The 20,402-nt window shown below is 42.8% G+C and overlaps 1 protein-coding gene across 2 annotated transcripts in view; it reads right to left on the bottom strand.

The window, feature by feature from the left end:
- The window catches only part of nxn (nucleoredoxin), a 54,203-nt gene that overhangs the window by 4,891 nt on the left and 28,910 nt on the right, over window positions 1–20,402 (bottom strand). For both annotated transcript variants that reach the window (XM_041047376.1, XM_041047377.1), the window contains exons 2-7: window positions 8,359–8,476; window positions 5,471–5,604; window positions 3,307–3,407; window positions 3,041–3,147; window positions 2,043–2,222; window positions 1,360–1,484 (exon numbers count right to left, since the gene is read on the bottom strand). In XM_041047376.1, the coding sequence (XP_040903310.1) occupies window positions 1,360–1,484; window positions 2,043–2,222; window positions 3,041–3,147; window positions 3,307–3,407; window positions 5,471–5,604; window positions 8,359–8,476 (765 nt within the window). The remainder of the gene's footprint in view (window positions 1–1,359; window positions 1,485–2,042; window positions 2,223–3,040; window positions 3,148–3,306; window positions 3,408–5,470; window positions 5,605–8,358; window positions 8,477–20,402) is intronic.

The following is a 20,402-nucleotide window of genomic DNA, read 5'->3' as shown; positions in this document are numbered from 1 at the left end:
GGTTGAGCTCAAGCCAGGAAATTATACCTGCGCTACATGGATGTAAAAATATCTGGTTTAGCATGTGTGCCACAAGGGAAACAAAGCAAACCTAGACTGCAGCTATAACACAAGAAGCTTCTGAATCACTGCAAGCTCCAGTGCAACAATGTGTCTTTGTGTTAGGTCAAATAAATATTGGCACACAGACAATGAACACAAAACAGTATCATGTCAACTCTCGTCTTTCTGAAAAACGTAAGCTGTTCTCGTTCTGTCTACATTATGTCAGTTACACTTCGAGGCTGACATCACGGTGGAGAGCCCTTGGTCAGACAGTTAGCACATGTGCAAGCCCCACGGCCGAAACCTGAGCCCGCCCTTTGGTGTACGACACGAGAAACCAACGCTGTCCTCCCAGACCGCCGGGCAAAAAAGAGAGCTGGGAGGAAGCAGAGCTGTAGGGCAGAGGGCAGAGGAACCAAGGAGAGGTAGCTAATCTTGTTATTATGTCTGCTGCTGCTGCTGCTGCTGCTGCTAACTCTACCAGTTCTGGAAAGGTCGAGACAGAACAACATGAGATAACAAGAGTTATGAAAACTCCGTGGTCCCTCCCACACAGGGAAGACGAGGGAGGAGATAAAGCAGGAGATGGAAGGATGGGGTGGTGTGAGGGAGTAGAGAAAGGGTCCTAGCACACTGTGGGTCTACCCATCATGATAGAGGAACCCAGTTGAATTGTGGTCATGGATAGGAGTGAGTGTGATCGCTGGACCAAACATTGGTTGATATTATCTTATTACAGATATAGTGGTATTGTTGTCCTACATATACAGGTTTTCTGTTGTTGCCACAGACCGCTGTACACTACTCTACTACTGCTCAGGACCAAACAGCAAAGTTAGAGACCAGCTGGTGAACACTGTGGAGCGTTTAGCAGCTTAAGAGCCAGATTTTTTTTTTAGGAGTTAAAAAAAACGGAGGTAAAAGAGGGCGAATTACATTTGCAAATGCAACTCGAAATGAATTCCATTGTTGCTAATGCAGATCATACAAAAAAACCCCATGGAAACAGGAACGCCTTTGTCCACTGGAGAGCAATAAAAAGTTTCATGTCCCCCAAATGTTCCTGCTTAGTACATATCTTGGTCACATTTGTAAATTCAGAGGCCCTCAGTTTTTTATGTAAAAAAAAAAAATTATTATGTGCTGTTAAATAATTTTAAAATTGTTGTCGGTATCAGGCTCAAAAAGGTCAGCCTATAAACTATACGTGACAGCTGAAGCACATTACCAAGCAGAGCCAAGTAAACACAGATGCAAGTTTGTGTGAAATGGCATTTTACTCTGTCTTGAGTGGCCTCGAGTGGCTTATCTCACCTCTCCAGCCACAAAGAACAGCAGCGGCGTCTCCTCCTCCTTGGCTTTGTACTTCGCCATGAGCTTCTCTGCTATTGGCTGAATCAGCTCCTTGGCTGGCTCCAACTCTCCCTCCTCCTCAGCATCTGAGTGACACATGGAAGCAACATGGAAAGATGTTAAACGAATAAAAAGAAGCCACCTGGGAGAGGAAAAATGCATAGATGAGTGAGATAGGAGGCAAAGAAGGAGGGATGACTGGCGGTCAGATGAGTGAAGAGATAAAAGAAACTATACAGATGGTCTCCATTTTGTTTTGCAACCTGGTTTGACCTCAGGAGACACCAGGATGGTCTCAAACTTTCATCACTATGCATCCTCTTTTCTGACACTGTGCTGTTGTCCTGTATTATGTCCTCACAACCGCCCTGCATTCATGTCTCAATCATTTTTCGATGCCATTTACAAACCTACTGGATTCTGCTTGTTTGCACCTTCAGTATTAGCATATAAATAGATAGATAAATACTACAAACATTTCCCAGAGACCTTTGGACCCCTCCACACTGGGAGAATTTTCCACAGAGTCTGACATTCAAGTCATATGCGCCACATAAATGCCACTTCATTCACGCACAAGCAGCTCCAGGCAGAGCCCCCATGTGGAGCTGCAGAGGCTGCATCATAAATGCCCGTCTGCTCACCCACAAACAGGACGAGGCAGGGCCCCTCGTGGAGCTGCACGGCGTTGGACTCGTTGAGCTCGAGCACGGGCCGAGGGTGCCAGGGAAAGAGCCGGCACTCCGGGTCGTTCAGCACCTCCACGCGGCCCTGTCGCGTGATCATGTGACCCTCTGCGTCCAACAGAATCAGCGTGGGAATACCTAGAGAGGGAGAAAAGAAGAGGTGAGGATGGAGTAAGAGGGAGGCAAAGGGAGGAGGGAAGGAAATGAGCAACACTGTGGGAGGTGGTCATTTCCGTTAATTATGACGCAGACTGCTCCCTCTCCCACTGAGGTTTCCTTTGTTGTGTAGATGTTTTATGCCTTTTCTGACCAGTTTTGCCTCCCTGGTGACTTTCATCTCGCTACAACAGTGTCTGCTTTCACTTCTGATGTGCCCATTGTTCAGGTGGGACTTTTGACCTTTCTCATTGGCTCCCATCATCCTTTTGATTACAGTCTCCAAGCTGTATTAACAGCCTTATCAGAAACAGACACCATGCAGGAGCAAACAGAGTGCATGAGTCAGTGTGTTCCTGTCTGCGCATGTGGACTGAAGTCAACAAAGGTGGGGGCCGGCCTGAACTGCAGGGTTTTGAATGCGGGAGGGGGGCAGTGTTGACTCGTCCTCCGTGCATTCCTCACATTTTTTGCAGGAGAGGCCGAGAGCCAGCTCTTGCTAACTTCATCCACAGTCCTCTGCACACACACACTAGAGGGAATCAGGAGAAAAGAACGAGGCACAGAGGGAGAGGCGCAGCACTTCCGCAGTGAACAAGACAGTAAACTTGATAACCGGCCCACATTCCTCGAGCTGCAGGGCAATCTGCGTCGCTGTTTGCCTGCCCAGCACCGAAAGCTGTCAGCCATTGTGCCAGTGTTTCAGTGTGTGACCTAACTAAGCTTGTAAAAAAAAATCTACACTCTCTCAACTCAGATTGAATATCTGATGTAACATTTATAAGGAGGAGGTAAAATACCTTGTATTCCATAGAGTCTGTTGAGTCGTGATCGCCGGGCTTCATCTGAATATGGCACCGCCAACCACGGCATCTCACTGAAGTACTGCTTAAAGGACTCCTCTGACCTGGAGTGGTTGGAAAGCACCACACGGCAAATGTTGATCTGGCAGTCTCAATTAATAGCTGAATAGACAAGCGTGATTATTTGCGTCTTTGACAGACAGAGGCAGATGTGCATGCTAATAAATATGATCCTGTTTACGTTCTGGCACAGTGAATCTCACCTGTCAGCGCTGACAAACACGATCTCAAACTTATGGCCCGACTCCTTGACGGTTCGATATGATTCCACCAAGACCCGGGTCAAGCTGCGGCATGGCGGGCACTGACAGGGAGAGAAAAAAGGGAAAAAGAGAATGTAAAAGGAAGCGAATGAGTGAATATACAGTACGCATAGCCACAAATATGACAGGTTACTGCAGCAGCTTCCAATGCTTTAGGTATTTCCCAACTCCCTCTATGTCGCCAAACACTTTCCCACAAACTAGTAATTCTCTCTTGTTTTGTATCCAGCTTCAGCTTTCAAACACAGCCCACAATTTTAAAACACTAATCCTGCTGTAATACTTTGGCTTGAGAAAGTATTTGTTCTTCTGTGTGTGTGTGTGTGTGCGTGTGTGCGTGTGTGCGCGCGTGTGTGTGTGTTTGGAGAGCCCACACTATACTCAGGCAGGGGGAGCAGTGGTATGGCTGGCATTAACATGACGTCAGAGTGCCATGGCAGTGAGAAGGAAAACAGACCAGTCTATCTCATGCTCTGTGTGTTCTCTCTGTCAGCATTTTCAGTTTTATTTCTTTGCTTTCCCACTGGTGAATATAATATAAAATACAAATGCTGACTGTTTACACCAGACAAGGTCAATAATTTATGCATTTCATGTTTTTTGGGGTAATATTTTTTTCACACCTTCTAGAAGTTTGCCTCCAGCAACTCTGTTTGGTCAGAGTAAGGACAGAATAACTCTGTCCGCTGTGTTATTAGGATATTCTAATAGATATCCTCTGAATTGGAATAAACTGTATATATTAAGCTGATATAATGAACATAGCAAACATTAGCAAACATTTGCCTATTTACACATCCAGCAGATATGGAGCACCATTATCATTCATTTGGAGTCGTGTTTCTGGACACCTGGCAAGTGTAAGTCCAAGAATCACGCTCTTTTAACTCACTAACTGTTTTAGTCTCTATCAACTCCTTACATGTTATTTTAGTTCTCAACAATAATATCTCATATGCAAGTAAGGCCTATCACCATTTCTAATTTATTAACTACATAGACAATACTTCATTGGCATTCAGGCTGATTACAGTGGATACAGTATGTCAAGCACTTTCATTGATCCAGTCATGCATACTCATCACACCAACACAAAGAGACTGTAGGAGTGAGAGCGTGAAGCACAAAGCCTCGATCAATTCACCGCTCATTAATTGACTTCTTTCTCGGCTGCTCGTCGAAGTAAACACTGCAAATTATGCTCCACACTCATTATCGTTTACACGGTGTGGTGTCAAAGATCCAGCATCGTAAAGCTGTCTTACTGTATGTGGGCTTTCGTTTGCTGATGTTTGTCACTGAGCTAGGTTTTCAGCTAAAGTTTTATTGTAATGAGCTTTTCTAAAAAACATTCCCTCAGACTGCACTGCAAGCAAAAAAGCCGATTCACAGTGAAACAGGTCATGTTTCCTGCCATAGGCCATTCCAGGTCCCTCTTAAAATATACTTGCGTGTAAATGGATGCCAAGGCCAGGTGCTGGCATTTCATGTTTGTAAAATTACTTTAATGGTGGATAGATTTACACGGGGGAACTAGGGCTACACTACATAAAAGTCCTGTAATGGCTTTTGTGACTTGTCCTTTTCAATTTTGTATGGGTCTGGGGTTTGAGCCAGCCTTCAGGCGTCACCGTGCTCCGAGGCTGCGGCTCTGGCAGCTGCTGCACTGACTGGCCTCGGTAGCCGGCGCTGCATCTCATCAGGACCCGTCCACAGATGATATAATGCCTTTCATGCATCTCTGAGTCATGACCTTCACTGGCTCTTAGCAGGTCCAACACAGAAAGAGACAATAGTGATGATGTCAGTGGGGTGTGGTGACCGAAGCCAACTTTAAAAAAGGTCCAGAGATGGCAGTGAAATGATTGACAAGGATAGTTGACCACTGTTAAAGTAAACACACAAACACAATGGAGTTACCTCCACCCTCCTGCCCCTCTCTCTTATCTGCTTTAACTAACTGCTCTGCCTCTTCCTGCTCTGCTCTGCTGCCACTGATTTTTCTTCTCTCTGATGTCTCAGTGTTTTGACAGAGATAGGAGGCCTGAAAAGTAAAAAAAAATCCTGGTCGTCTTTGTCCTGGTTCTCTGCTCTCTGCACTCACCCAGTGTGCTGAGAAGTACACTCCCACGTAGTGTCCCTCCAGAGAGCTGCTGTCTGTTGTCTGCCGGTTGTTCCTGAGCAGAGGCCCTGCCACTACCTCCGCAAACGGCTTCGGCCCCCAGGGAAACTCCAGGCCTGGGAGAGGATAGGAAAGTGGACAGGCAATGAAAACAGAGTTAAAAAAAATACCAAGAAAAGATAGGTAAGAAAGCAAGAGTCTATAGCCATGATGTGTTTAGACACAGCAGTGCATTGACCTAAATGCTAATGTCAGCATGCTAAAATGCTCACAACAAACATTTGGTGATTAGCATGAACTAAAGTTGATGGAAATGTCATTAGTTTTGCACGTATGTGGCCATAAACTGATGTAAAGGATGCATGTGAGCACATGAATGTCTGAACTAAATTACATGACAATCCATCCAATAGCTGTGGAGGCAATAACACAAAACCTCAAATGTCTGCCTCATGGTGCATTAGAGGAAAGGTCAGGGGATCACCTAAATCATTAGGATTTAATGTTTGAGAACCATGAATGATATGAAAATTTCTTGCCAGTCCATCGAATATTTATTTGAGTCTGGACCCTGGAGTTGTGCTGCTGGCACGGCGAAAAATTATGCTTCAACTAAAAGAACCAGAGAAACTCCCCCTGTGGCTGTCATGACAAAAAGCCACGTGCACTTGTAATGTACACATTACTTACATGCTTTTTGTGACATCTGCTTTTGCAAACACATACCAGATGCAAAATATGATTTTAATGACGACTGAAAGCCAAACCATCTCGAGCAAAATGAAGGCTGCCAGAAATATTTCTCCCCCACTCTCTTTCACACTTTCCATTCCCTTTTCAAGGTGTCTTCATTGTTACCGTCAAACTCTGGAGAAGCATTTGTTGTAGCTGAATTAAAAAGGGGGTAATCATAAATAAAACCTTGTATGGCTGGTTCCTAATGGCCTCTTTATGCGAGCGTGGCTGTTTAGGGCTTCATTAGGCAAGAATGACACGTCTGCACTGCGCTGGCGCGGCCTTTTATTGTTGTACTGATTGTAAAAGTGCACTCCATCTTTACGCTGCAGGCTAGTGTGCCGCCACTCAAGTCGGGCCTTTCATCGAGAGTGAAAGGCAGAGGGTCCTGAATCGTTCACCTGCCCCTCCCAGTCTTGATGTATGGTAAACTTTTACTGCCCTTATCCTCTCCTAACTGTAGCTGCTGTAGCCGAATTGATTTGTCACATCAGGAACTGCTCTCAGTTTGCCTAATACAGAAAAAAACTGAGAGAGATATGCAACAAGTATGATTTTTCTTCAAGAGAGGTGTAGCTTTGTTAGAAAATCCTTAGAAAATCCAAATGTCAGAGTCCATCTTTGCTACTGAGGGCAGAGATTAATTTCTTCTCCAGCCACATCTAGTTTGGAGAAGAGTTAATGAATCATGGAAATAATACTGCAGGCGAGGACTTGATTTTATTAGGCATACAGTGAAATCTGTCACAGTACTCATGCAAAATCCATTCGGCTTCACTGCTGTCCTGCCACAGTGCCTCTGTTCTCCCTTCTCACATGACTAATGGCACTTTTTTTTTTTCAAGCTGACCAAACAGAGTACGAAGAGGCAGCATTTTAAAATATTGAGATCTTCTCAGCCACAGAGGACGTCCTCTGCACAGGAAAGGAATGCAAGCCCACTCTTGTTAATTCTCTGTCTCCACTTCAAAGTGCAGAAATTATAGGGTTTGCAGATGAGGGAGTGAGACATGGACACGCTATAATATTCGTGCAGCACCATAATTACGGCAGCATCAACACAAACGAGGGGGAAAAAGTTATTGCAAAATGTTTTGGCCAAATGGTGAGTGATGTGGCACTGCAATATCTCCACAGGGAACTCTGACCAGGCATTTGGTAAACATCATTACAAAGAATCAGTGTGTGTGTGTTGCGTCTGTTTGTATGCAGGTGTAACCTTAGCTACTGCACTCATTACATTTTGGTTGACTTTAATTTCTCAAGTTTATCTTCTCATTTGTGTTGTGTCACTAGGCTGCACAACACATTGAGGTAAACTAGATGTTTTTAGTTGGAATAATTGCATAATATTATTTTGGAGCCAAGGTTTGTTCCAATTGTTATTATTTTACTATCACCCACAGCACTGTAACATTTAGTGTCTTTCCATCCTCCTGTTTTTACGCACATTTTCAATTTGCACAAAAATCTATATAATAAATGATAAGACATGAGACAAAAATCTGATTGGAGAATTAGCACCATCAACTATTAAAGTCAATGTGCCCAACTCCTAATATTGGCATAACAAAAGTGGATGGAAACACAAATTAATGCAAGTTCTTTTATCAATTTTCTGGACATTTAGTCAAAATTTGCTCTACATTTAGATGGAAACCTGACTTATTATTAATGCACATGTTTACCATCGAGTTGCTCATTCATGTCCATCTGCCTTAGGAGAATTTCACGACCCACCTGCTGTTGTTTTATGGGGGACAGGTTCAACAGTCTGATGAGAGCTCAGAGTGAGTGAATTTGATGTGTTACCATCTTACTTCTGCTGCTGGTGTTGATTTAAGAGATGATTCAAAGGAAAACTGCAGCCCGCTTGTTACCCACAGCCCAGAGTAACCTAGGAATGCTAACCACCAAGCATTCAGGTTTGTGTTTGTGAGAAATTGATCTATATTGTTCTGTCCTTTTGACCCCTAAATATCTTCTTATTACCTCATTAAAAGGTGATATTTTTAGGGTTGAATGGCTGGTGGTTGAGGTTAAGGTTAACCATTCAGTAAAGAGGAGTATGGTCAGAGCTTGAGGTCAGGGAGTACAAATAAATCAGTGGTATGGCTGTGGATACTTATTCTCACCTTTAGGGTCATCTCTAACCACCAGTAGACCATTTCGACACACCACCTTCCCCATAGCTGCGTCCACAAACACCAGAGATGGGATACTGGTTACTTTGTACTTGTTCCACAGCTTCATCTGCAGAGAGAAAAGAGGAGAGGTTGGAAAAAACTGAATAAAGAGACTTCAAATAACACATTCATATGTTTTTCAATTTCAGAGCTGGAAAAATTGTTTAGCAAGGTCTAAAATTATGTCTTCAGTGCAGCAGCAGTGTGTTCACCTGAAATACAACACTATAAACAAAACAAATGTCAGCGGAGTACTATTTGTATTTTATAGGCCAAACACCCGCTCTGTTGTTTAAAAGAGACTCAGGAGACTAGAAGGTAGAATAAAGGAGTCAGCCCTAAAGGGAATTAGCAGAGGGTGAGGAGCACACTGCTACAGGGGCTGATCAGAGCAGAGGCTGAACTGGAGCAAACTCGTGCTGTCCTTGCTGTGTCATGAATAAGCTGAAAAAAGAGCCACTTTTGGTTCCACTTTTACTGCAGTAAAAAAAAAAAAAAAAATCCAAATCCTTCTTAAGTGTTGAGCTCTATGAATTATTGGAGGTTTTTGGATATACGATTCATACTTTCATAGGTATTTACGAGCACCCACTGGCCTTAAATCTACTCATAATACCTCCTATATGATGAGCTGAAATTAATACAGCCTCATAAAGAAAGAAAGGACGCTTTACAGCCAGAAAACTGTCCATGAACTGACGCTATTTATGGAGTTCAGCAACCAATGTAACATCAAAGAGCAGATCAAGCATTTCACATATCTGAGACGCACTTTCCATATCAGAGGGAAGAGTCCTACGCTGTGAATAGAAAACAGCCATATCTTGTAAAGAGCAGCAATCGGCACTGTGCAAGGTTGCTGCTTCAGCAACTACAGAGGAAGAAGAAGAAGAAGAAGAGGAAGAGGAAGAAGAAGGGGATCCCTCGCATGAGATCCTGAAACCAGCAAGGAAAATTCAGATAGGAGAAGAAAAGTAAGAAACTGTCTCCAAAAAAAAACTACAATGTCAGTGTGTGTCACCTCCTTTTATTGGACCTGTGTATCTTCCCAGTTCAAAATGCCATAAATAACTTTGCAGAGAATTAGTGACTTCATCTTCAATAGATAAATGTTTATTTCACTCCGCTGTTTTAATTTATTTCCTACTGTACAAAGCCAAACACTTCAGTACATGTACAATGATTCTGGGAGGTTCTGAGCCAAATGAAGTGAGCGCCGCTTTCCTTTGGGCTCAGTGAAGTTTGGGCTTACCACTGAGCTCCAGGTTGATGAAAACCTTTTGTTGCTCTTTTTGTGAAAACAGTGACTTCACTGCGGGAGCACAAAGACTCTGCACTGATGTGCAGACTGAATAAGAGCGAGGACAGCTTGCACAGTGTATGTTTTTCTCACATTGTGTGTCTCCTGCTTTGCGAGTGTGTGACAGCATGTGTAACTTGTGCAGAGGTCAACCACAGGCCCTTTCTGACAGCAGAGGTCAGACGGTCTGTCCCATGGACAAGACGACCCGGAGCCTCTAGACTATGTTGGTCTGGAAGTCCCTCAAAAGCAAACTTCAGTGTCTGCCACAGCCAACAGTTTTACCACACGCTCCACGCTGCTCTGGAAACTCGATCTCTCCTCACAAATTGATGGGGTTAGGGGCATTAACTGTGACTCTCCAAAAGCAAAACGTGCCTGACACTGCATTGGTGTAACTTTGCAGCCATTTCACTCGGCTGCCTGGTGTCATCCAGGCTGATGATGTGAGGTTGAGAGCCGGATTTAGACGAAGGGGTGCGAGAGGGACACAAAAGCAAAAACAGAATGATGGGGTGACTGGCTCTGCACTAGCACTAAAATGTCAAGAAATGTATTCCATGTCGAGGCCCAGAGGTATCCACACAGAGGTATGTAGCAGCATATCAATGAGCTAATGTGATTGTAAAAACAGGCAGGTGTTCAAAGAATGACAAGGCCTCAATAACATGCACTGCAAACTTCTTGGGGACATCCCTGAATTTAAATCTTAATGTGGTGATGACTGTTGTGTGCAGTACAGATTCTAAATCCCTTTTTGGGTAGTTGTGATTTGTAATTTTGAGATATATAAATAAAATCAGCTTTCCTTGAAACTAAAAAAAAATAGGTAGGATTCATCCTCTGGACATCAAGAATGCCCATAAAAAATTTCATGGGAATCCATCCAATAGTGGTTGAGATATTTCAATCTGGGCCAAACCAACCTACCAAGAGACCGACACATTTTTAGAGCCAATTCTGTCGCCATAAAACAGGTTAATGTACATCATCTAAGGTCATGTTCATTTACCTGAAACACAGTGATTTTCATTTTAAACGCAGCAGAAGTTGGCTGTGCACCAGTGTGAGGTTTTCTAAGTCCTATCATTTCTCTCATGCTGCAGCATTAAGAGAGCAGCTGAGAGATTTATGTAGCAACTACAGAGGCAGAACCAATTCCTCCTCTTTGTCTTGCCACTAATTTACTGCATCCTTGAATCGTGTCTGCCTGGTGATTTGGCTGCAGATCACAGTAGACCCCGGATGCTAAATCCTTCGAGGGTGTAGATCTGCCTTTAGAATGAAAGGGCTGTTATGATTTCAGGGCGGATGGACGACCTTGTAACTACAAAAGCTACATGTCCTGGTGACTGGTGCGAACAAACAGATGTCAAAAGGATATCAGCACCTCGAAAGACAAAAAACTCACCGTGCATGGGTGGGGTGGAAGCGGGGGGGGGCTCACACTTGTCACGGTGAGTGTTGAGTGTTCCTTGTTGTCTACTTGCAAATCTATAATCTTCCTTCCAAACACCGAAGACAATAGCTCTCACAATAACAGTGCACCCTTCCCTCTTCTGTCCTCCTCGTGAATACAAAACATGAGGATCACATGCCACAACGATCTATTTCCCCCAAAACACTGTTACGCTGTTGAGAGGCACAGGCTCTCTATTATGGCTGAGGCAACACAGAATGTGACATGATATGTTGTACTAAAAAAAACACATAAATCATACTGTTGAATCTGCCCTCATTCCTTGTCTAAGAACCAGCTTCGACCTTGTAGAGATGAGTTAGAGATATTTTTGCCATCTTTCCAGGTTTGTAACAGTACATGTTACATTAAAGTATTTCTTATGTGCTGTCGAGTTATAATAAAACAAGATAGCAAAAGGTAACAAAACCCCGACTTGAAATATATTTCTTTCAAATGAATAAACAAAATTTTGTGGTTCCAGCTTCTCAAATGTGGAGACTGGCTGCTTTTCTCTGTTTTTTTTTTTTTTTATTATTGCAAATATCTTTGGGTTTTGAACTGTTAGTTGGACAAAAGATTTCAAGACCTTGGGCTCAGCCAAAAATTTAAGTACCAGTTTGCAAATTTTCTAGCCCAAAGATCAGTCCAACAGAAAGGTCTAGCCCTAGCTATTTATCATGTAAACTGCCCGCAGATTATATTCACAGCATCATGACTGCACGCTGCCACTCTTTCTCTAAGGGGGTTTCTATTCATTATCAATGTCAGCAGAGTGTGTAACTACATGGTCGAGCAAGGGGCTTGGCTATATAGTTACACACTGGTTTAAATATGCCAATAACCCCTGTAGAGAGCCCACCAACTGTTAAGACTCTAAGGAGAGCTGGAAATCCATACTAACAATCCATTTACTCAGCTGGACACGCAGGCATTAGCCTCACACTACGCCCTATGCTCATCATGCTAATTGGATCAAGGATGGCAACAGATCCATATCCAGAAGGGGAGCAAATCAGCCCACTCTGGGGCCTGTAGATCACTATGCATGGACATAGCACGGGTTGAAAATCTTATTGTCCCACTGGTCATTGAAAATGCTGATTCTTTTTACATGTAGCTAAATCAGTTTGACGGGATCAGTGACTGGACTAATGTACTACCTGTACCCATTCTTAACTGCGAGAGAGCAAGAAAAAAAAAAAAAGGTGGGAAACAAACCAAATCCCAAGATGTCCACATTTCCAAGTTAGATGTGAAGCGTGGCGATCGCTTTCATGCTTCTTTGCACTGTTGCACTTTATGGCAACATTCTGCACTTTTAAAGTGGGTTAGCTTAGGTGAAGAAACCCCAACTCTCCATGGTCTAAAACTTTAAAATCCACACACATCTGCTTCAGTTTTGGCTTAGTCCCCTTTTGAAACCCCCCCGTTGCCTTGCTGTGCAGTGAAATTCGGCCTCCATCAGTAACCGATGGGTCTCTGTAACGGCTGTGCTGTGGTGAGTGTCACCGTGTTGAAAGAACTAGAGTATAAGAAATTTCATCACTCAGCATGCCCAATTCACCTATGATCGTTCGAGCAGTATCTCTTCACAAATGTGCTTTCACTGAGCCGGTCAGGCCTGAGGCATCTGCCAGACGCTCCCATTGCTGCTTCATTACGACAGTGCCACTACAAAGGAAAGTCACCTCTTTACAACAGAGGACATAAGAGGTATCCTGCTGTGATGCTCATAGCAGCTCCGTCCTTTATCGTTGAGTATTGTATGAGAGACAAATGGAGATAACCTAATTGATTTTTAAATATAAGGATCTTGAAAAAAGGGCTAAATTGTTATTTATTCCATTTCTTCTGGATAAGAAACTTACAGATTTCACAATTCATAGGATTTGTGAAATTTAGTTTCACCTTTGAGGACTTCTCAATGGTATTTATTATCAGGCAGAACATGCTGCCCATATACTCTCTTCATTCATGTCAAGAGGAATTTACTGGCACAGTTTCTAGCGCAGATTGGGAAAAACAAGTAATGTGTTCTACAGTATTCAGGGAGGACACAGAAGAAATCATGTTCCAGTTTGATTTGATTTAAATCTTAAAAAAAGGGTCAGTTTTTCCAAAATAAAATTAAATATTTGAACTCGTAAAGTGATCTCCTGTACATATGATGACAGTCAGGTGATCAATGGCTTTACGACGTCCCACAGATCTTGGTAGTTAAGTGTGTGAAGCCATTTGTTCGAACACAGGAGGTTGTCTGTCTGATGAACTGACCAGCCCCCTCCAGACATATTCAACAAAAGCACTCGTCTTTTACTGGGACTTTTTTATTAAAAGTGCCTGCAGGCAGTGTGATCCCTGACCGTAAAGATTTACTGTAGCGGTGCAGGGGAGAGCAGGCGGGACTGGACTCTCGGTTTTGTCTCTTGGCTGGCGCTAACACAAGCTTCTATAGAAATCAGGCCATCACCTGTGTATTTAATCTGCAGATGGATTCAAACTAACATGTTAGTGCACAGCAGCAGCATCAACAGCTCATTCATCATGTGTCAGGAAGCTTTCAGGTTAAAATCTTAAACATTCTGCATTTTCTTCTCAGTCCTCAGGATGAAGACAGATGAGAAACAAACTTCTCCCGCTCACTCATTACTTGCTCCCTACATCTCTTGACAACACCGCTGTAACTCCCTTTAGGCTGGGCCCCTGCAGCCAGCTTACATTCCTCCATACTGCACCCCGCCTCTGCTCAATCTGCTCCTGAGGCTCTCAGTAACTGCCTGTATCCACTTCAAAACGCTGTTCCTGCTCTTCATGGCTACAAAGGGAGCTCTCCCCTCCCACCTCTCAGCCATACTTCAGCCCACACTACGTCGGCTAGTGTGTGTTACTTAGCGCTTCCATCTGTGCTGCTCTGACTCTCGACTATTGCTTTACCCGGTCAAGAGTTTTCACCGCCGTGGCTCCCCCGGTGGTGAAATACACATCTCACACACTGTGACAGCTGCACAGTCACTGCCCTTTTTCTGTGTGATGACCTATCTCATAATATGCTTCAGCTTCATCTCATTTTGCATGTGTATGTAGGTTTGTCTTACATAAACCACCACAAGAACTACGCTTTCATCTTTGGTGGGTTTGGGTTCAGATAACAGGCTCCATTTTGGTTGGTTTTTCATTAATGCAAAATAACTGGTTTTGTTAAACTCAGACATTAAAGAAATTTATTTCTCCTCAATCATTTTTTTTACTAGCAAAGACAAACACTGAGAACATGCAGGTAATGTTAGCAGCATTCTCATATATAGCTGGTGCTGATGGTTGCTTTCCCTGGTGAAAGTGACCAGTGTTACAGCCCATAGATTATATTAGCTGTACCTAACTAATGTTAATTCCACAAATACAACTGTAAACCTCACAGTTCTGATTTAAGACCTCCATTATATGGATTGAGTAGGGTTTTTCTCCCCATTAAAGGGTTTTTTGGGGGGGAGATTTTCCTTTTCAGATTTTAGGGTCTAAGGACAGATGAATTGTAAAGCCCCTTGAGGAAAATTTGTGGTAGTGGCCTATACAAATAACATTTTGACTACACACTTGATTTTATGAAGAACGAGGTGTGAGTCACTGTTTCAGCTGTTATTTTAGTGTGTCAGAATATTCAATATCAATCAATAATCAACATTTCATATCTCCAGCTGCTCATCGTATTTTCAGGTAATCTTTTGAGTTTTACTACGACTCAATTCTGCATCACTGGTGTCACATGATTTAAAAAATGTTACCCATTTTCCAGCCACTTCCATTCCCCCCCCCCCTCTAGCCTTATACAAAGTACAGGCCACTCACTCCATTTTACTCCAGTGCTCATTACAGAGGCTCATTCTGCACTATACAGCCATTGTGACGGGCAAATGCACTTCCCCGAAAATTGGCGAGCTGAAAGTACATCATGGCTCTTCAATGCAAAATGCTGCCTCTATCTCGTGTATTTTATTAATTCTATAACATGCTCCGGCTGAACCATTTCAGTGGTGGATCCTCGAGACGCAGACGGGAGACGCTTGCAAAATTGCTTTTTCCCGTTGCCAGGGAAACCACCACCCCCACCCCGCCCCTCCACAAAGTCAGGACATGTCACAGAGTGCCAGACACATTGTGGGCTCTTAGTTAATAATTCAGTGATAAATTAATGGTTTTGTGAGGAAAACAGGTGCCAGAATGTCGGGGGGCTTAGGGGAAATAACCCAAAAGAAAAAAAAAGAGAGAATGAGGGAGTGAGAAATGCAGAAAAAGAAGGAGAGTGAGAGAGAGAGAGAGAGAGAGAGAGAGAGAGAGAGAGAGAGAGAGAGAGAGAGAGAGAGAGAGAGGGAGGTGTGTGGGTGTTTTCCCCCTCCAGCCTTGTGTGGAGGCACAAAAGCAAGCCCCTGAATGCAGCCTCTAAATCCAAATTTGGACCCTGCATGGCGAGAAGTTTTTATGTAGTGAAGAACGCAGTGTAAAAAAAGCAGGGGGGATTGTAAAGGAGTAAAAAGCCAGGGCTCAATAGGTATCTGCAGCATTGTCTCTCCGCAGACGTGGGCTGCCCCTGAGGGCTACATTCAACAAGGTCAAAGGTCAGGACGGCAGGGGGGGCATTCTTCACTCCCAGCGGTGTTTAGACCAGTCTGCCTGCCTCCATGCCCCCCCCCCCCCCCCTCCCTTTACTCACTGTTCTTTATTTCTCCTCCCCTCTTTCTTTATGAAAGACCAAAGTGTAAACCTCTTACACACACACGCATACATGCATAGACACGTCTATAAAAACGCAGAAATTTTTAAACTAAAATAAACTGACCTTTAATTGACATTTTCAACCACAAAAATGCTTTTTTTGAAAACACTCTGCGTCCAAAGACAATAAAATTAAAAACACCAGTCGTCTAGACATTGATGAATGATTATCATGTGATTTGAGGCATCTGATTGTCATGTGATCCATTTTTGTCACGCTCACCTCTCATGCTTTATTGTTGTAAATCACAATCACAGTTCATGAGTTCGTTAAGCCTTAAAGCGCCTGTTATCTACATGTATCTGAAGACATAGAACTCACCAACTGGGTTAGGATTACTTAGCCGGATAGGCTAATTTACATATTATCCAGCAATCTGAATTTTCAATGTCTTTTTTAACTTTTACAAAACAAAAAAAAATTAATATGGCTTGGAAATTAAAAAAAAAAAAGATTGTTTTACACAAACAGTTTACTATGTGTGAGAAGTTGTGAATCCAAGGTAACATTATTATTCAGGCACATTTCTGCAGGTCAATTATTAAAAAGCGCGACTCAAGTGAGCAGTAATGATTTACCTCTGGATCAGATGACAGAAGCTAATTGTGTTAACACTGTGTCATGATTTCTCAGGTAGTAGTAACTTACACCTTCTGCCCTCAGCCTGTGTTTCATCATGTTGAGGCCTGCAGAGTCTGAGAGATAGAGATGATAGAGATGATATAAAGCTGGTCTGGCTCTGGACCAGTTCTATCAGTTACCTTAGCGTGACCTTCTGAGACGGGCATTTTACACTTGCAGCGATCAGCCAACTCATGACTTGGAAAGCCCTGTGCATTTTTGGAGTTTGGTGTGAGCCAAAAGGTAATACAATACATGGTCTCTCACAGCTGTAATCCAATACAGTGTGGAATGGTTCTGGTGTCAAATAAAAAGTCAGAGACGTGCACTGAACTGAAAACATCAGAAAAGCATTTTGGATAGCTTCACTAAGTCTGTGCCTCTGCACATAGGGAACCTCAGGCCATTACATATTAATAACCAGACAAAACACACATTTAAATAAGCCTTTCGGCATAACGTGATTTTTATGCACGTGCTTTTTACATTTACAGCTCAATTAGCTACACTCAGCAAACAGACCCACAGCAGCCGTGCATTAATTCTACCCATTAAGTTCCACGTTACTGTTTCTGTGGTACCCCAGTTTCCTGGAGTGTCAGCGAAGGGAGGGGCGAGTGGGTGTCGGATTTAGACAGCTTCCCTGTTGTGACCTCTGTTTGACCCCACATTTAACTCCCACCACTCCTCCTCCTCACGCTGGAGCCCTGGCAAGTCTGTCGAAGCTGCAGCTCAGTCCCCGATCCCATCACAACACAACACATTAATATTTATGGGAATTTGAAGGGAACATTTCAGACACATTATCAGTATTTTGTGCATAATCAGAGCCGCTCAGATTCTATATCCTCCAATCTATGTAGCACATCTTCACATTTAGGTGACTGGTTAGCACTCTGTGCTCACACGTCTAGCCAGTCTGTGGTGAGAAAATAAACCACACGGATTCTCATTCCAGTATGAAACTGCTTTATAATGACATCCAAATGGTGACCATGTCATTGTATCCTGTTTGGGGCTTCACAAAGAGATTTTAGACTTAATTTTGCCTTTAGAATAATGAAAGTTAGACAGTTTTACAAAAATAAAGACTGATTTATTAAAATGAGTCCTACTTAAAGCAACATTAGCAACTATTTTAACTTAAAATAACAGCTTTAAATTACTTTTGTGTTTATTGCCTGAGGGATTGATAGGTGTTGTTTTCTACACATGAGCTGTTTTAGGGGTACAATACTTCCAGTACCCTTAACTGCTCGGACTCAACAGAATTTAATGCGTCAGTGTCCTGTAAATATCACGTGTGGCTGCAGAAGCCACTGTTGCTGCTGCTTAGCAAGGAGACAGGATAGTCATGAAACTGGTGAACATTTTGCAAAGTGAGTTCATGTTAAATATGTTTATAGAAGTCACATTATACTTGTTCATCAGTATATTTTGTGTTATTTCACATCATAATTTTGATTGGTTGGTTTGTAAACATTATTTGTAGCAGCAGTAACACTGTGGGATTTTGGTCCTACGTTTCTCACACTGTCAAAAGTTTGATGCAGCCAGCCTTTGGTCACTACAGCCTGCCACCCAAGAAAAGCATGACAATCTATTAAGATCTTGAATAATGTTCTGAACACATCCAATAAAACTTAATACACACAATAAGTGCCATGTAGTTGAGAAACTGTGCACTTGGCAGGGTACGGATATATTTTTGGTTCAACTGTACCCTCAACAGCGTGGAGCCTCATAAATCACAATGGCACCCTGCGTCTGCTCTGCCTCATAAAACAACACAGACTTCTAACAGAGGTAGCACACTGAGGCCTCAGCGTGTGAATGTACACACAAGCACACACACACACACACACACACACACACACACACACACACACACACACACACACACACACACACACACACACACACACACACACACACACACACACACACACAAGCCTAACAACCACCTTCTGTCCCAGGAAGAGAGTCCATATCTTCAAATCTCACAAATCTATCTTCTGCTGCTGTGGGCTATAATGCACAGTGACGACCTGCCACACAGACAATGGTTCAGATTTCCTGAGGGAAAGGATGTTCTTGCTCTCTCTGCCCATAACCTGAGCAACAATCAGCTCTACGGTGACATTTGGTTACATGGTGACACTTTATATCCATCCATTAACCTGTTTCCTCCTCTACTATTACGCTCATTAAACGTCACATCTGTTTGGCTGTTGCTGTAGACCAGCCCCATGCATTTTATAGCTGGGCTGTACATCTGGACCCCTCTCGTTTCCCTCACAGCAACTTCAGAGCGGCTTTCAAAACAGAATAAAAAAAAAAACAGTGAAAAAGAATAGATAAAAGGATACAAAGACAATGGAAATAAAAATTCATTTGAGAGGAGACAGACAGGCTTGGAACTGCGATAAAACAGGACATAAAAGCACATTGTAAAAATGCTTCTCTGTACAACTCGGCTTTGAGAAGTGGTTTAAAAGATGCTACTGATCTGGCTAGGCCCAGCTCTGGCAGAATGTCGCAAGACCTCAGGAGCCTCGACAGCAAAGACCAGGTCACCTTTTGTTATAAGCTGAGTCCTTGGAATAACCTGTAGCGCTCTGCCAAAAGACCTCAGGCAACGCTCCTGCTCAGAAGTAGTTATAAAAAGGTCTGATGTGTAGCTCGGAGCCAAACCCCTGCTGAGCCTCAAAATAAACATCCATCAGTTTTCTAGATACTTAAGGTCAGGACTGTGGTGGCAGCACAGCAAGCAAAATGTCTTTTTTTTCCCCTCTGGCTTCTACTGGGGGATCTCCAAAAGCTCCCCGGATAGCTGAGAGACTGAGCACTCAGGTGCTTGAACAACCTCATCTGGTTCAGTTCAGAGCAGTGGAGTGGTGGAATCTTGGTGCCTGCTAGAAAACCTGTAGCCACAGTCTTATGTCATCTTTGTCCCTATGCAAAGCTTATAGGTAACAGTCGGGTCATCAAAACCCAGAGCTCATTTTTTGCATTAAGACCGTCTGGTTGCATATTTTAGCCCATTAACTACAAACTGCACATACTTCACTAAATTGCAGGGCTGCAACTAACGATTATTTTAATCTTCAGTGAATCATTGGGTCTATAAAATGTAAGAAAATAGTTTTCCCAGAGCCCAAATTAACATTTCTATCACAGGGGAGTAAGATAACCAGACAATTTTCACATTTAAGAAGTCAGAACCAGTGAATTCATACCAATTTTCCTTAGAAAATGACATTAAATGCTTAATTAATTATGAAAATAGTTGCAGATTAATTTTATTTTGATAAACTGACTGATTAACCCACTAGTTTCAGCTCTACTATATTGCTGTCCATTGTCTAAAATGTACCATATGTACAGTATTTCGATTGTTTTCTATCCTTCCAGGAAACATTTTCAAAAATCTATTTCGTCAGGCCGTCAAAGACTCAGAATCAAGAGGGTGAGCCAAAAAGAAGTGTAATTACAAGTTATGTTATGGACAAAAAGGAAAAAAAAAATCTCACCTCAAGGCCCGTTTACTGGTTGTTCCAGAGATTTAAATCATATCACATGATCTTTATCAGCAGATGGAGTTTGCTTAGTTGTCATGGAAATGTAGATGCTCAGATTTCTATTTTCTGGATCACTTTAATTCTCATCTGTGTTTGCTATAATATTCTTAACCATGGAAATGGCGGTTGAAAAACATCTAACCTCAAGGTCCATTTAGTGGCTGCTATGGAGATTTTGATCATGCCACATGATCCTCAGCAAATATCGATCCATCTCCTGAAGACATTTCATATGATCAAAAGCTCCACAGCTCCTAA

The sequence above is a fragment of the Toxotes jaculatrix genome, chromosome 9 (genome assembly GCF_017976425.1).
Source record: "Toxotes jaculatrix isolate fToxJac2 chromosome 9, fToxJac2.pri, whole genome shotgun sequence".
Taxonomy (NCBI): Eukaryota; Metazoa; Chordata; class Actinopteri; family Toxotidae; genus Toxotes; species Toxotes jaculatrix.
This window is presented reverse-complemented; position numbering and strand designations above follow the sequence as displayed.